Source organism: Haliotis asinina, chromosome 8 (assembly GCF_037392515.1).
Source record: "Haliotis asinina isolate JCU_RB_2024 chromosome 8, JCU_Hal_asi_v2, whole genome shotgun sequence".
NCBI lineage: Eukaryota > Metazoa > Mollusca > Gastropoda > Lepetellida > Haliotidae > Haliotis > Haliotis asinina.
The window spans coordinates 1,656,539-1,675,273 of NC_090287.1; the positions used below are offsets into that span (position 1 = coordinate 1,656,539).

Below are 18,735 nucleotides of genomic sequence, written 5' to 3' on the forward strand. Positions count from 1 at the left end.
CTCTAACATTTAAGTTCCTGAGCAGACATTCAATCAGTGAGTCCACCAAAGCAGAAAGGGCTTCACACTGTCTGGGAGCAGAATCTGACCTCTGTTGTTGTGATGAAGATTCATGAAACGTTGTAACGGATACAGCTGTAGTCTTCCTCTTCTTGTCATATCTTGTGCTGACATGAGGACACCAAGTAGACACTGCCATTGTTGATATGTCAACGGAGAAAGTAGAGGTTGCTTTATCATTTCTTGAATCTTGACCCACCGGTCCTCTGGGACTACAATAGGATTCAATAAAGCGATGAAACGAATCCTGAGGAATTTGATATCTTGTTGAGGTTCCAATTCTGACTTTAGGTGACTTACTGACCATCCCAGTTGTGTAAGTAGCATGAGTGTGAAATCTAACTGTAGTCTGAGCTGACTTTTCTCTTGATGTGCTTGTATGCTGTCGTCCAGGTAGAAAGTGCTGCGTAGCCCCCTGAGGTGTAGATAGTTGACGATGGGTTTGGTTATCTGAGTAAATAGCCACGGTGCCAAAGCTATTCAAAATGGACCGTCCACTGGTAGTGCTGACTGTTGAAAAGGAAGCTCTGGTATATTGAGGATTTTCGATGAATCGTGATATGTAGGTATGTACCTTGCAGATCTGTGCTGGCTGGATAGTCTGCCGGTTGGATGAGGAGTCTTAGTTGAGGAGGATGTAACATCCTAAAATGTTCTGGTTTCTGTAGAAACTTTTTGTTGAATTCCTTCATGTTGTAAATGAGTCAGAATTTCTCTCTGGAATTTTTCTTCGGTACTAAGAACATTGGGGAATAAAAGCTGGGCATTAGATTCTGTGGCTGTATTACTTCTACTGCTCCCTTCTGCAAGAGTGCTGATATAGCATCGGTCAACTTGTCTAGTTGATTGTCGATGGGAGTTGGTACTTTTGTGAGCAGTGGAGTATCTTCCAATGGAATCTTGTAGCCATCTCATAGAATATTCATGACGTAGTCGTCATTGAGGATTCCCCAATTTTTCCAGTAGAGTTGAAGACGTCCACCCACTTGAGTTGTAAGGGAACGATTAGGGGTGGAAGACTCCAGTCGTTCCAAACCTGATCTTCAGCGTTTACTTCCTCCCCTGTCCCTAGATAATCTTCCTGACGTCTGAGGGCGCTTACTGTAAGTCATTAAAATTTTGCGAGCAGGATATTTTTGCGAAAATTGCGAGTGACAGCTCGCAAAAATATCATGACGCAATTTGCTGGTAGAACGCAACGAATAATCAGCAAACAACCTGTCCTATCTTCACTTTATTATTCACCAGTTCAATTAACAATAGATCTAGACAATACATATATTAAGCAATGACAACAACGCGAAGAATGACTAATTACTAGCATTACTCGTACTCAAGTGTCACATGTCAAACAATGGATACCTGAACACTCAATCAGTACGTCCGATAGTCCAGACAGGTGCCAACCACACAACACACATTTCTTAGGGACTGTTCGAAAGGCCGAGACCGTACAGCGGGTGTGAATAGGTTTCATGACACTTTATCTGGAGATCAACAGCTTTGCCGACACTGACTAAACTGGTCCTTCATCAGTGCCAATTTATTAGAGTCATTCCATTTAATTTAATCCCGTTGAACTGTTTTAAGCTTATCTGGCCTATGCAGCAAGTGTTGTATTTAGGAAAACATCACTGATTGCATACATGCGGAAGTACTCCACTGAATGGTGCTCAAGATTAGTGGCAAACTTATGTGATTGGATTTACTTCAGATAAAACTTTCAGACGCAAGTAAGCTTTGAAACTGTCAAACTAAACTATGTTTTGAGAATTAGGCTAGTCGCAAAAATATCATGAAGTAAAAATGTCTGTTGGTCGCCACTCACAAAAATATGATGCAAAAAATTCGTGATTTACAGTATTTCCTCCATAGGGGCAACGAAAAGAAGAAGAAGATGACTTCTCCCCTAGAGCGCTGAATTTCTTATCCCTTGCTCCTTGAACCCTGGAGAACTTGGATTTGCTAGTGTAATGCTGATTTGTCTGCTTAACTCATTAAGGCCAAGAGCCGCGTATATGCGTCAAATTAATTAGCTTCTCACAGCAAGAGCCGCGTATTGGGGGTTATGAAAAGCACCTCTCATTCAGCGAGAGCCGCGTATTGGGGGTTTTACATTTTAAATTCGTACTGTACCTATAATTTCAATCAGTTTAGCAGTAATGATCAAAGATTAGCCTTTCTTACGCGAGAGGTTACTTTCTGTGTTAATCAGAAGAACTATTAATGTGTTTTGATAACAATTGCTTGCAATGTCGCAGGCTTATACAGGCAAATGAACACATGTCTGCGAGAAAGGGGATTATGAGATGTTGTTGCAGGAGGTAAGTGTTTGTTACTCGTCATTGGGAGTGAATACTAAGATACTATGTTTGCACATTGATTGACTTAACGGTGACAAGCTTACAAAACCTTCTTCTAAATTAAATCATTCATTCATTCGTTGTGATAGTTCATATAATGAATCGTAGACATAAATAGCAATACTGTATTACACTCATGTTCGTGTACATTTGAAATAAACCAAGTTACTAATTTAGACCTAATTCATTTGCGAGTATTGATTTTTAAAGTTGACAATAATACATAATCGAATATGAAGTGATAACTCTTGCATCTACTCATGATATACATATATAGTACACATAAATCATACAAGGGTAACTGGGGTATTTTGTTCAAGCTGTTTCATGTTTATATGAAATGTGATTTTTCAATGCAATTTACATAAGCATTGTATAAGAAACATTTATACTTGATCCCTGTAATTATCTTATCCAGTGTAGTGATCATGTGTATCAGATCCATCGTCAATAAAAGGAGGGTAATATATCAGTTACAGAATTGATGTGTGTAATCATTCAATCACTGAATATATGAACACCTCTTTCAACCTCAAAATAACAGCCTCTGGCCGAATGCATGTCCAGGTCAACTTTTGTCCCGTGACAAGTGTAAAACAAACTTATGCGCTGTTACATCATTGGACAACCTGTTTTGTGGAGTCATGCCCATTGCTAATCTTCTGAACCTCGTTTGCTTTCAAAACAAATATAAGTATGTCCATCTTCATAAATATTTGGGGAGATTCAACTTCAAGTGTATACATCACAATAAATCAGTATCGTGTTACTTCTTTTTATTCTATAATACATGTACTTGAATTATGATATTTATTCATAACAACAAACAGATTATATTGAAATGTTCAGCAAGCCATTATGTTTGAGGTACAAGTAGTGTGCACAAAAAGTATATGCAAATAAATACTGTCTCTACTCAATGATTGGATCGGGTTATCCGGGGTAAAAATAATTGGATTGTAGCGCTTTGAGCGCTTAAAAAAAAAATAAACTCGTGCTTGTTAGTCCCACATGTACATTTCAGGCATCCTTACGATTATGTATGTTCACGATACACACAGTTTTTCATGATAGCTAGAGTTGATAAAGCCGAAATCTAGCATATTGATTGGTCAACGATCAAACCAATAGTCAATCAGTATCCAAGCTGTCTAGTGACCGAACATACTCTTCAGAAATTTAGCCCACGCCCCGTCACCTGTCATTTCCAAAGTGACAGGAATCTCATGATATGATTGGTCATAGATAACAAATCAGGGACTATACTGAACAGTTAAGATACAAAACGTCCTATTTGGGAACTTTGATGATGCCCATCCCATGCCCCTTTGTCTTATGTATGTGCAAGGAATAGCATTATACAATATGCATACATGGATGTTCGTGTGATAACATATATTTTCTGCATTAAATCTAGATAAACCAAAGCGACAAACTGAATCTGTTATATGTGAGTCACAGACTAGCTTATTAGTACTTTCCTTTAAATATTCAGTATACACTAGCGATGTATCTGCGAAAACGCTTCTTTCATAGATTATTATGCATGTGTGTAAATTCGTCTTTACTGCCATTGACATAGATGTTTTGAACAATTTAATCTCTCACAATGATATGAGAGGGACATCATTTGGTTTAAGTATGTCTTACATACAATGAAACGGACTGGCAAACGTCAAGACATCAAATGCAGATGTTCAAGCTGTGATGTGTTTGTGTGCGTTGACTGTTTCGAGGCCTACCATAAAGACTTGTTCCAAGGACGATAACCCTTTATGCACTAGTTGTGCTGTACAAATGGTACTGTATACCATTCTCGTCAGTTGTTGGGCACAATGTGTGAAGCCCGCGCGATACAGATGGAATATAGCTAAAATCGCCATAAATCTAAATTCACTCATTCTCTTCAATTGTTGCTTTTCAGTAGTTATTCTTTTACATTTCCAAAATACTAAGACATGTGTGTTCACCATCTGAGAACAAATACACTCATCATAGTGTCAGTCTACTCCCATATGTCTTATGTGATTCTTTCATACATCATTACAGTAACTGATGTTATGTTTACAATACACAAATTGTTGCATGATAGTTGAAACACAACATAGCCATTGGTCAACGATAAAGCCAATAATCAATCTCTACCCTATCACTTTGAGTGTCCAAACATGCTCTTCAGAAATTTAGGCCACGCCCCATCACCTTACCCTTCCCATGTGACAAGTTCTCAAGATACGATTGGTCAAAGTATCAACCAATATAATGAGAAACTGAGATATAATGCGTTACATTCAGGATATTTTATCCCATCACATGACGGGAAGTTTTGGTTAGCATCGAGTAATGATAAATGTTTCATGCAGTATGTATGTGTATGAATGGTGATGTATGTTTGCAGCATTAAGTTAAGATGAACAAAGTGACAAACTATAAATCTCTATATGTTCCATGTTACTTTCACACCTACTGATACTTTCCTTGAAATAGCAAGCACGAGCAATGTATTGGCAAAAAATATAAACGATTATAATGCAAGACCCCCTCTTTTTAAACTCTATTATAAATAATATATTATAATTCAGTCCATACGATGAGAGAGACAGGAGGAATTTGTATATTTGTTCATCTCATACATACAAAGACCGCGTAGGTGTTGATAAAAATACAGCACACACTGGCAAAGGGGTATGAGTGACACAGGTAATAAATTACATGAAATACTGTAATATATGTATTCACATTGGCCTCTTTTCCAATTACATCTTTACGACACAATTAAATAATCAGTACTTGTTTGTGAGACTAGACAGTTTCCTGTCATATCTGAGACCTGCCAGGGAAATCAGGATTGATTAGCACCAATCAGGCAGTCAGCGAGGGGTGCCAGGTGTTGGGCAGTGGAGCGGCTCCAGGTCTTAATGAGTTAAGGACTGAAGTCAAAATGTCGATGGATTTGATCATCATTACTTCCCTTGAATCTTGAGCGACCATTTTTGCTACCTCTTTATTCTTCCCATCAAACACAGTACGTGGAGACCATGGGGCTTGATACAAAGATTTTGTGAAGTTCTCACTCCATGACGTAGCAGACAGGAGCCCTTGTCGACGCAGGAGATTAATACCTCCAGTACCTCCTTCAGTGTGGCATTCCGATTTAGCCAATGTCACCCCAGTAAGTATAACGGGTTATCACATTTTCACTCTTGTTAAACACTAGAATCTTGCTGTTTTTGTGAAAAAAAGTACTGACAATAAAGTAATTCTTTATAGCTGTGTACAATAATAATTTATGAAGGGTAAGGTAACTAACTAACTAACTAGGATAAGTTCACTAATTAATGTAAATATTAAGTAAAGATACATGCAACTCATGCACTGTACTGCATGAATATCAAAATATCTAACATTTGTTTTCAATATATCTAACTATCAGATGGGATAACCTATTGTGCCACGAATTATCTTGATAAATACATTCCACACTGCTATCAGATGGATGAAAATCAATTTGATTAACCCGTGACATCCAAACACAATGACCATCTTCATTCACAGGATATCGCGTTAACAAGAGTTTGAAGAGTGGTCAAAGAGTCCAATAAGGTCAAGGTCCCCCAAATCAACAGGTGTCTGCGTAATCCCCCAATGTGGGCTGTCACCAAATTTGATGACACTGGGTACAACAGTTAACAAGAATCGGGACGTATGGACATACATGTACAAACACTGCTGAATAAATAGTCCCTTGTTCTACGTTGTAGCCATTTACAAAACAGAGCAGCACTGCTCCATGGAAAGGTCTAAGACACCCCATCACAGTCAACTATCCTTCAGTTATAACGCTCAACTGGTCTGCAGGTATCACGCCCAATCTCATTGAAGGGTCTTTTGGAGATGACACCTTGACAGTCAATTGGACAAGAGACACAGAAATAGAAGCGCATATTGATTCACTGACGAGTGAAATATAATTTGTTGTCCCACTTACATGATGAAGTCCGGGCTGAAGATGGTGGTGGAGAGGAGATCGAAGGCCAGGCACTCATCCCCTTCTTTCAGTCGACTGAGAAGGTGAAGGCCACAGCGATGGAGAATAGGCATGTTGGGTCCTGGCTGCAGAAAAAATTATTAAAATCTAAATATTTTAGATATTTAAATACTTACCTTACCATAGGTCTATAGCATATTACCTCAAGCTTCGCTTAATAGGATCTGAAGGAGTTGAAGGAGTTGAATTGCATTCAATCTTGAATGGATACCTCGCAATCACGACTGTGAGGATATGGAAGTATCTGGATCTCCCCACTGTGCATGCATGCAGACTCCACGCAAAACTTCACTTTTACTTCCTGGTCCGAAGAATCTGAAGTGGGGAGGAGCATCCAGCGTTGGGAGGGAGTTACCGCCCTTTGGTAAGGTGGTCCGGGTGTAACATCCGACTGTGGGGATGGCGGAGCAACTGGTCACACTCTGGAAGCCGGAACAGGTTTCTTCCTGCGAGACGGCATAGCTCTGGGTACCACATCCTTGCTGGCCACCAGGGCGGGACCAAAAGCAGTCAAATCCTCGCTGTTAGTTTGAGTTTCGCCACAATCACTGGTACCAGTACTGGTGGTGGGAACGCGTACCCATCTAGTCCCTCCCATGACAACGACAGAGCGTCGGTTGGGCAAGCTGCTGGGTCTGGTACTGGTGACATGTAAACCAGAAGTTGAGTGGTGAGCCTTGCGGCGAAAAGATCTATCAGCGTACATCCGTGCTGTCGGCATAGGAGTTGGAACATCTCCGTGTGGAGCATCCACTCGGTTGGAGACGTTTTCCTGGTCGAGAGAGCGCATCGGCTAATACATTCCTGCAACACGGAAAGTGTTGAGCTCTTGCCTCAATGTGGTCTGCGTCCAGCATACTGGTCAGGAGAAACATCTGATCTAGAAGGGACTTCTGGTTGTTCCCTGTTTCCGGATTAGCCACACCACAGTTGCGTTGTCCAACACCATAGTCGCCAGAATTACCTATCTCTAGGTTGTTGATATGTCAACCTGCCTCCATGGCAGAGCAAAGCCCCGAGGTGGTCTGCTTGCCTAAGTGTGCTCCCCAACCCTGCACAAACTCGCTCAAACAAACTCCTTCACAGACATTCGACCAGATCGTCCACCAACGCAGGTACCTGTGCAGCTGCACTGGAAGTAGCAATAGTGTCTCGATGTTGTCTTCTTGTATATACGGGAGAATGAACCGTTGCAATGGTCTTAGCATCAGGCGTCCTCTGCGAGTTAGATCTTGTGCCGACGTCAGGAGGCCTAAGAGTGACTGCTACTCCCTTAGGCATAACAGCTCCGACAAGGCTCTCGTCGCAAACCGAAAGATCTCCCAACAATCGACGGGAATCCGTACTCAATAGCAGTGCGTCTGGAATAGGCCTCCGACGAACACAAACTCCTGAGTGGGCTGTAACTGTGACTTCTCTCTGTTTAACAGCCACCCCAGTTGCTCCAGAAGACATATATGGCGAAGTCCAGTTGTCTGCATAGAAACTGAGGTTCGCCCTGATTGAGTAGACAATCATCTATGTAGCGGTTGAATTCTATCCGCCAAAGAAGCAGATAGCGAGTGATGGGAGTCATAATTCTGGTGAATAGACACGGGGCCGTAGAAATGCCAAACGGCAGGACTCGCCACTGGTAATGATGACCCTGAGGCATCTACTGTGTGCCGAGAAGATCAAGACTTGTAGGTGAGCGTCTTGAATGTCCAGGCTGCACATCCATGTCCCCAGCGTAAGTTTGAGACCTAGCTGTTCCAGGGACACCATCCTGAAGTGTGGTGGCTCTACCAGATATCGCTCATTAAACGTCGCCATGTTGTGTATCATTCGGAGCTTGTTGGAGTCTTTCTTGGGGATGAGGTAGACCAGCGAATAAAATCCTGGTGAAAGGTGTGGATCTGGTGCTTCCTCAATGGCACACTTTTCCAGCATCACTGTGATGTTGTCTCTCAACAGCAGACTCAGTGACTCCAAGTACATCCGCACCTCTGGACGTGATGTTAATGGCAGGAGACGAATCAACGGAAGTTTGTAGCCTCTTTAAAAAATAACAGTCACATAGGGATCTAAGAGGATGGGCCAATTCCTCCAGAAGATACCCAGTCTCCCGAATACTGGCGTTGGGAACATTGGCACGGATGGTGGGGGGGAGGTCCCAGTCGTGACAGGTGGCGCCCTCAACTTCTGGAGTAGGGGCGCTTCCCGTTCCCTCTATCGGGAGTGGCAGGGGCGTCCCTGCTTGAATCAGCTGGTCTGCGGTGGTCCGAAGATGCAAATCTCTGGCCTCGTCCTCTAGTGAATACTGATTTTACTGATTCCTTTCTAGGGATATAGGGCCTTCTGCCTCTGTCCTGTAGTCCTGACTTGCCTCGAAAGGCAGAGGATAGCGCTTCAAATGCCGAGAAGCGATACTTCAGTGTTCCTTAGGTCGGCGTGCTCCTTGTAAATGTCCGGTATAGCATCGCCGAAGAGCACTTGAGAGGATAAGGGCGCTCTTATCAACTTCCTCTTAAACGCCTTTTGCCAAGAGCAAGCCTCTAGGAAGCCTGTTCTGCGAATCACAGTAGTCATGGCTAAGGCTGTCCTGATATGGCCCAACACGTCATGTAAAACTTTGCCTTGCAGATGAGGAGCGATGATAAGTGTTCCACCCTCGACTCATTCTGCTTGGTCAAGTCCACTGCCGCTGCCGACGTGGCTGAAGCTAGTACTGAAATCAGTTTCAAACTCAATTCTGCATCTACAGCTTGCAGTCTAGCGTCTCGAACCTTGTAGGACGTTGACATAGCCTCGTCCAGTCCTGCACCCAAATCTGCAAAGTCTAAGCTGTGAATCTTGTATTCTTGCTTCTTGACTTTCGGTGCTTTCATAGTTGCATTTAACGATAGTTTGGCGAAATCCTCATTCAACGAGGAGATGGCATCTGCAACCATCAGGTGAGGAGGAATCATCAACTCTGGCTCAATCCTAATGGCGTTGTCACTATCAACACCTGAGGAAAGAGGAGAATCCGATAGTCTATCCGCTATCCAATCGAATATGGCTGACAAAGGTAGATAGACTGTTCTTCATCTGCCATCCATGACACAGTAGATTTACACTCCGGCGTTCGTCTCCTATATGATGAATGTCTAGAACGAGGCGACACCTATCTAGACCTCAAACGCCTATCCCTAAGTCTGCGACGGCTTGATCTACCCCATCGCTCCGGTGATCTCGACAGAGAGCGTTGGCGATGACAGGTGCTCGATGAACCACTGCAAGGGCTCCTGGACCGAGACCTACCTCAGGAGCAATCCATTCTCCTCCTGTCACGACGCTCCAAGCGTAAGGACGTCCACTTGAGACGCCAGTCTGCCTACTGTAGCTACTTGGGATGCGCTAATAGGCGCTCTCGCCAGCGTACGACTGTAATCCTTGCACTGCGACGATTCAGTCATGCCTGTGTCAAGTAGAGACGATCCCATCGGTGGCGTTGTTGTCGATGTGTCTGGCGTCACTCCAGGGGTAGGTAACAGTAACACGCTCAAAATCCTCTGCACGTCTGGATGAGTAAGGGCATCTGATCTCGACAAATTCACCCAACCTCCTGACTGGGTGGACGGCGTGTGTGCTGTCAAAGGCGTCGGCGTCGGTCGTCTCTATCGGTGCTGCACTAGACATCGGCATCTGTATCTGTTCAGGGCTCTGAGACTCTGTCTGTTGAGTAGTAGTCTCTGCCAGTGACAATGGAATCTGCGATGGTTGACTCTCAGGCGTGCAGAGGAGGGATAGCCAAGATCCTGAAGACGATGCTGGCGATCTGAACATCTTCCTAAGTTGTTGGGTTTTCCTTTTCCTAATAGCAGCCAAGTAGGTCTTGAAATCTTGAATAGACAGGTCTGCCCACGATGAACACCTTTGAAGTAAGGAGCGGGAATCGCTCGCACAATCCGGACAAAAGGGGTGAGGATCCTTCCTGGACTTCAGACCTTTACAAATCTCACAAATATGTTGTATCATACACAACAGCAGTGTGAAAACTCTCTGAAAAACACAAGAAAATATCGAAGAAAGCTGTAACTTTATTCCACCCAAAAAAACTGCTTTCGCAATCCAAACCTGTCTGACTCAGACGATGCTTGAAGTAAAAGTGGGGAGATACAGATACTTCCATATCCTGACAGTCGTGATTGCGAGGTAGACATTCAAGATTGAATGCAATTCAACTCCTTCAGATCTCCTATTAAGCAAAGCTTGAGGTAATATGCTATAGACCTATGGAAAGGTAAGTAAAAAATATAGCTGAATTCAATCTAAACCTGGATGATTTGATCTGACAGATTCAGGAATAATGACTTCAGACCACTTTACTGTAATATGTCAAACAGCTGCTTCCAAGTCTGGTGCTTGTACATCAGCTGAAGTCTAACTTTCTCTCCTCTCCACGCAAGCTGGTTGAAGTGGGAGGTGCATTGTCTGTATCTGTCTCATTAACAATACTAACACTCATATAGAGCTGCATGTTTGCTTGTGTGTAGGGCTGCTATTGGACTGACCTTGAGCGCTGCCAGCTTCAGGAAGTAGTACTGTAGGTAGTTCTCATGTCTTGTGAAGTAGTTGTCCACCAAGCAGGACACTTTGTTGCGAGACACTTTCTTCATGTAACTCATCAAGTCTTCATCCTGAGTCACATCTACCAACATCTGCAACAAACATAATAACAGTATAACAGTGAAATGAGGAGCATACACGCATAAAAGGTCTGAAGTGGATTTCTAACATGGCTGCCATCTTGGATGACTAAATGACACAGAGATGCCAACCCTAAAGTGTTGCAAATAGTAGTTTCAACATTCAGAACTAGTAGTTTGACCATAAAATTAGTAGTCAACTAAATAAACAAAAATCATGATGGATTCTGAGAAAAAAAATGAATGATATCATGGTCATATGGTTAAATTATTTCCGCTGGAACTAAATGTGTCAAATCGCAAAGGTATTGAAATCAGCTTCGCTAAATTACATTTGTTACTTGCAATCATTCCAGTTCAAATATATCATTAAATATGATGAATGGAAGGTGCGTAAAGTCCAAAAATGTATTTTATCGTTGAAAATATATGATTTTGCCTATAAATCCGAATTTTAAAGCATTTTGTTCAAATTTCATAGGATTTCTAGTGGAATCGCATTGGCGAAGTTTGAAGTTAAAATTCGTAGCGACTACAATAAAATCGTAGAGGTTGGCATCTCTGAATGATATAATTATCTTGAATGACCAATCCATGAAAACAGTTACTGAACTGTTTTGTCAACTTGTCAACAATACCTTTGTGTAGTTCAGTAGAGATGTCAACAAGAGATGTGGGGAGTGGGGTTGGAGGGCCAGGGCAAAGGGGAACTCCACTTCTCAGTGACACCTTTATAACGGAAGGGCACTCACCTTGTCAATGACACCTTTGTAACAAAAGGGCACTCACCTTGTCAATGACACCTTTGTAACAGAGATGCAGTCAGCTTGTCAATGACACCTTTGTAACAGAGGCACTCACCTTATCAATGTCACCTTTGTAACAGAGGGGCACTCCCCTTGTCAAAAGCATCTTTGTAACAGAGGGGCACTCACCTTGTCAATGACACCTCTGCAACAGAGGAGCACTCACCTTATCAAAGACACCTTTGTAACAGAGGGACACTCAACTTGGCAATGACACCTTTGTAAAACAGGGATGCTCACCTTGTCAATGACACCCTTGTGCAGCTGACACAGGACAAGTGTAAGCCTCAGGAATGCTGTCAGGAAGCCATATGGAGAGTTGGATTTGAGGACTGGAGCTGTAAAGTCTCCATCTGGCTGGGAGGCCTGCAGCTCCACCAGACATGAGTCTGTCTCCTGACTGGGACACTCAGGTGGGGACAAGAGGTTGGAGTGTTGGCTGGAACAAATTACTGGTGTCATCAAGACCATGTAGATATTCAAGCATTGCTGTATGCAGCACATGGTGAACAACCCTGACAAGGCACGACAGATCATCTAGAGTAATATGAGCCCATAATACAGTGTATGAAGCAGCAGTCTATAGAAACCACTGTATGACTGGTTTACTACATCTTATACCCAAAAGGGTTAATTTTACCATTACAATGCCAGCATGTCATCAGACAGTGAGGGTCACTGTTACCTGATAATTTTACCATTACAATGCCAGCATGTCATCAGACAGTGAGGGTCACTGTTACCTGATAATTTTACCATTACAATGCCAGCATGTCATCAGACAGTGAGGGTCACTGTTACCTGATAATTTTACCATTACAATGCCAGCATGTCATCAGACAGTGAGGGTCACTGTTACCTGATAATTTTACCATTACAATGCCAGCATGTCATCAGACAGTGAGGGTCACTGTTACCTGATAATTTTACCATTACAATGCCAGCATGTCATCAGACAGTGAGGGTCATTGTTACCTGATAATTTTACCATTACAATGCCAGCATGTCATCAGACAGTGAGGGTCACTGTTACCTGATAATTTTACCATTACAATGCCAGCATGTCATCAGACAGTGAGGGTCACTGTTACCTGATAATTTTACCATTACAATGCCAGCATGTCATCAGACAGTGAGGGTCACTGTTACCTGATAATTTACCATTACAATGCCAGCATGTCATCAGACAGTGAGGGTCATTGTTACCTGATAATTTTACCATTACAATGCCAGCATGTCATCAGACAGTGAGGGTCACTGTTACCTGATAATTTTACCATTACAATGCCAGCATGTCATCAGACAGTGAGGGTCACTGTTACCTGATAATTTTACCATTACAATGCCAGCATGTCATCAGACAGTGAGGGTCACTGTTACCTGATAATTTTACCATTACAATGCCAGCATGTCATCAGACAGTGAGGGTCACTGTTACCTGATAATTTTACCATTACAATGCCAGCATGTCATCAGACAGTGAGGGTCACTGTTACCTGATAATTTTACCATTACAATGCCAGCATGTCATCAGACAGTGAGGGTCACTGTTACCTGATAATTTTACCATTACAATGCCAGCATGTCATCAGACAGTGAGGGTCACTGTTACCTGATAATTTTACCATTACAATGCCAGCATGTCATCAGACAGTGAGGGTCACTGTTACCTGATAATTTTACCATTACAATGCCAGCATGTCATCAGACAGTGAGGGTCACTGTTACCTGATAATTTTACCATTACAATGCCAGCATGTCATCAGACAGTGAGGGTCACTGTTACCTGATAATTTTACCATTACAATGCCAGCATGTCATCAGACAGTGAGGGTCACTGTTACCTGATAATTTTACCATTACAATGCCAGCATGTCATCAGACAGTGAGGGTCACTGTTACCTGATAATTTTACCATTACAATGCCAGCATGTCATCAGACAGTGAGGGTCACTGTTACCTGATAATTTTACCATTACAATGCCAGCATGTCATCAGACAGTGAGGGTCACTGTTACCTGATAATTTTACCATTACAATGCCAGCATGTCATCAGACAGTGAGGGTCATTGTTACCTGATAATTTTACCATTACAATGCCAGCATGTCATCAGACAGTGAGGGTCATTGTTACCTGATAATTTTACCATTACAATGCCAGCATGTCATCAGACAGTGAGGGTCACTGTTACCTGATAATTTTACCATTACAATGCCAGCATGTCATCAGACAGTGAGGGTCACTGTTACCTGATAATTTTACCATTACAATGCCAGCATGTCATCAGACAGTGAGGGTCACTGTTACCTGATAATTTTACCATTACAATGCCAGCATGTCATCAGACAGTGAGGGTCACTGTTACCTGATAATTTTACCATTTCAATGCCAGCATGTCATCAGACAGTGAGGGTCACTGTTACCTGATAATTTTACCATTACAATGCCAGCATGTCATCAGACAGTGAGGGTCACTGTTACCTGATAATTTTACCATTACAATGCCAGCATGTCATCAGACAGTGAGGGTCACTGTTACCTGATAATTTTACCATTACAATGCCAGCATGTCATCAGACAGTGAGGGTCACTGTTACCTGATAATTTTACCATTACAATGCCAGCATGTCATCAGACAGTGAGGGTCACTGTTACCTGATAATTTTACCATTACAATGCCAGCATGTCATCAGACAGTGAGGGTCACTGTTACCTGATAATTTTACCATTACAATGCCAGCATGTCATCAGACAGTGAGGGTCACTGTTACCTGATAATTTTACCATTACAATGCCAGCATGTCATCAGACAGTGAGGGTCACTGTTACCTGATAATTTTACCATTACAATGCCAGCATGTCATCAGACAGTGAGGGTCATTGTTACCTGATAATTTTACCATTACAATGCCAGCATGTCATCAGACAGTGAGGGTCACTGTTACCTGATAATTTTACCATTACAATGCCAGCATGTCATCAGACAGTGAGGGTCACTGTTACCTGATAATTTTACCATTACAATGCCAGCATGTCATCAGACAGTGAGGGTCACTGTTACCTGATAATTTTACCATTACAATGCCAGCATGTCATCAGACAGTGAGGGTCACTGTTACCTGATAATTTTACCATTACAATGCCAGCATGTCATCAGACAGTGAGGGTCACTGTTACCTGATAATTTTACCATTACAATGCCAGCATGTCATCAGACAGTGAGGGTCACTGTTACCTGATAATTTTACCATTACAATGCCAGCATGTCATCAGACAGTGAGGGTCATTGTTACCTGATAATTTTACCATTACAATGCCAGCATGTCATCAGACAGTGAGGGTCATTGTTACCTGATAATTTTACCATTACAATGCCAGCATGTCATCAGACAGTGAGGGTCACTGTTACCTGATAATTTTACCATTACAATGCCAGCATGTCATCAGACAGTGAGGGTCACTGTTACCTGATAATTTTACCATTACAATGCCAGCATGTCATCAGACAGTGAGGGTCACTGTTACCTGATAATTTTACCATTACAATGCCAGCATGTCATCAGACAGTGAGGGTCATTGTTACCTGATAATTTTACCATTTCAATGCCAGCATGTCATCAGACAGTGAGGGTCACTGTTACCTGATAATTTTACCATTACAATGCCAGCATGTCATCAGACAGTGAGGGTCACTGTTACCTGATAATTTTACCATTACAATGCCAGCATGTCATCAGACCGTGAGGGTCACTGTTACCTGATAATTTTACCATTACAATGCCAGCATGTCATCAGACAGTGAGGGTCACTGTTACCTGATAATTTTACCATTACAATGCCAGCATGTCATCAGACAGTGAGGGTCACTGTTACCTGATAATTTTACCATTACAATGCCAGCGTGTCATCAGACAGTGAGGGTCACTGTTACCTGATAATTTTACCATTACAATGCCAGCGTGTCATCAGACAGTGAGGGTCACTGTTACCTGATAATTTTACCATTACAATGCCAGCGTGTCATCAGACAGTGAGGGTCACTGTTACCTGATAATTTTACCATTACAATGCCAGCGTGTCATCAGACAGTGAGGGTCACTGTTACCTGATAATTTTACCATTACAATGCCAGCGTGTCATCAGACAGTGAGGGTCACTGTTACCTGATAATTTTACCATTACAATGCCAGCGTGTCATCAGACAGTGAGGGTCACTGTTACCTGATAATTTTACCATTACAATGCCAGCATGTCATCAGACAGTGAGGGTCACTGTTACCTGATAATTTTACCATTACAATGCCAGCATGTCATCAGACAGTGAGGGTCACTGTTACCTGATAATTTTACCATTACAATGCCAGCATGTCATCAGACCGTGAGGGTCACTGTTACCTGATAATTTTACCATTACAATGCCAGCATGTCATCAGACAGTGAGGGTCACTGTTACCTGATAATTTTACCATTACAATGCCAGCATGTCATCAGACAGTGAGGGTCACTGTTACCTGATAATTTTACCATTACAATGCCAGCGTGTCATCAGACAGTGAGGGTCACTGTTACCTGATAATTTTACCATTACAATGCCAGCGTGTCATCAGACAGTGAGGGTCACTGTTACCTGATAATTTTACCATTACAATGCCAGCGTGTCATCAGACAGTGAGGGTCACTGTTACCTGATAATTTTACCATTACAATGCCAGCGTGTCATCAGACAGTGAGGGTCACTGTTACCTGATAATTTTACCATTACAATGCCAGCGTGTCATCAGACAGTGAGGGTCACTGTTACCTGATAATTTTACCATTACAATGCCAGCATGTCATCAGACAGTGAGGGTCACTGTTACCTGATAATTTTACCATTACAATGCCAGCATGTCATCAGACAGTGAGGGTCACTGTTACCTGATAATTTTACCATTACAATGCCAGCATGTCATCAGACAGTGAGGGTCACTGTTACCTGATAATGCCCCCAAGCTGCTTGATGACTGGCCATTGTCATGCCTGTTGTTAGGTGATGTGATAAGAAGCTCAACTTTTGATGCTCAATCACCTACGTCTTGGTTGAACTTAGATATAGACGTTGTGTCTGACTCACAGTCATCACATGTACCTGTGCCATTAAGCACTTTCTTCTTTTTACCAGCCATAATAATTATAAATTACAACATGCAACAAAAAAAATCGACTGGAACTCTAACTCTAATAGTAAGGGTAAAGGTCAAGGTCGAACGTCGTCACTCTAAATAGTGACATCTGTTTTGTTCTATGAGATTTCCATATTTGTAAAAAAAATTTGTTAGTGGTCTCCATTTATTGCTGTTTGCAGTAAATGCTCCTAAACCAATACCGTTATTTGTTTCCTTTTAATCACAAATTCTACCCATTTTGGCTTTAATAATAATGCAATTTTTCAGAACATTATCATTTGCAGAAGCCCTTTTAATCACAGGAAGTGTTGGTATGGGATCATTGTGAAGTTTTGAATATATTCCCACAAAGCACAGTTGACAGCAGATGAACCTAGTCACCCTGCCACTGACTGACAATTTAACGTAATCTTATGTCCAGTGCAGGTTACAACCAGGCATTATGACCAAGCCGTAAGTCAGCAACAATACCTCCTGGCCAATCACTTGGTTGTTGGGGGTTCTAAGCTTTAGAAATAGTTTATACTTGTTATCATTCTCTTACTTTCCTATGTTTTTATTCATCCACAACATATTTGGTATCTATCTAGTTTTTGCATGGCAACAGATATACCTTCACAAACTATGGTTCAATTTACTATTTCTTTTCAAGAGATTGAAAAATTCAGTCAAGGAAAAACCACTACCACAAACTTGAAATGATCTCTTAATAAGACACTGAACCCTGTAGAAAGAGTGAGTGAGTTTAGTTTTATGCCCCACTCAGCAATATTCCAGCTATATGGTGGCGGTTGGAAAATAATCGAGTCTGGGCCAGACAATCCACTGATCAACAGTAATAGCATCAGTCTGCACAATAGGGAACCAATGACATGTGTCAAACCAAGTCAGCAAGTCTGACCACCCAATCCCATTAGTCGCCTATTACGACAAGCATAGCCGCCTTTTATGGCAAGCATGGGTTGCTGAAGAGCTATTGTAACATTGATCATCACAGGCACATCTGAAAGACTGGCTTCCCACCGTTGCTATGTACAACAGGTTCCGGATGCAAGATAATTCTAGTTGCTCAACTGATATGGACAGTTGACACTGAAAAGGACATCTGTTGAAAATTCTTCAGATTTTGTTATTTAATGAGAGCCATAATGCAGGATTTGGCATTAGTGAGACAATGTTACAGACAATTTACAATGACAGAAAGAATGTAAAGTTAAGAAAGATTAAATCCTGCTGACCTATCCATGGGTGACAGACACTGAACCCAGCAGAAGCTTTTGAAGTATAAATCCTCTGGACAGATTCATGGGTGTCAGCAATGGCATTATACACAAGATTACCTTAAGCTTCTGAGGACTGTTTTCAAACCAAGAGACTTCCAGAAAGGGAGTAGAGTCATGCAACAGAAGTCCTCCACCTCCTGCAGACACTGGACTGGGCTATACGTAGGCTGGAACACACATCAGTCAGTGGCTAACACCTAGCCTTTCCAACCACATGTCAAAGCATTGGTCAGTATGTGGTAAAGCTACAAAAGTTGTACATCTTTGGCCAGAATTTTCACCCCAAATTAACAACAGAACCTCAGGACACAAAATGTTTCTCATGCATTCCAAAAGTAG

The 18,735-nt window shown here is 42.1% G+C and overlaps 1 protein-coding gene across 1 annotated transcript in view; it reads right to left on the bottom strand.

The window, feature by feature from the left end:
• LOC137294006 (RNA polymerase II-associated protein 1-like) overlaps window positions 1-18,735 on the bottom strand; it is a 67,273-nt gene that overhangs the window by 11,421 nt on the left and 37,117 nt on the right. Inside the window, exons 21-24 of the mRNA XM_067824919.1 lie at window positions 18,454-18,563; window positions 12,188-12,386; window positions 11,007-11,153; window positions 6,412-6,536 (exon numbers count right to left, since the gene is read on the bottom strand). Coding sequence (XP_067681020.1) covers window positions 6,412-6,536; window positions 11,007-11,153; window positions 12,188-12,386; window positions 18,454-18,563 — 581 coding nt within the window. The remainder of the gene's footprint in view (window positions 1-6,411; window positions 6,537-11,006; window positions 11,154-12,187; window positions 12,387-18,453; window positions 18,564-18,735) is intronic.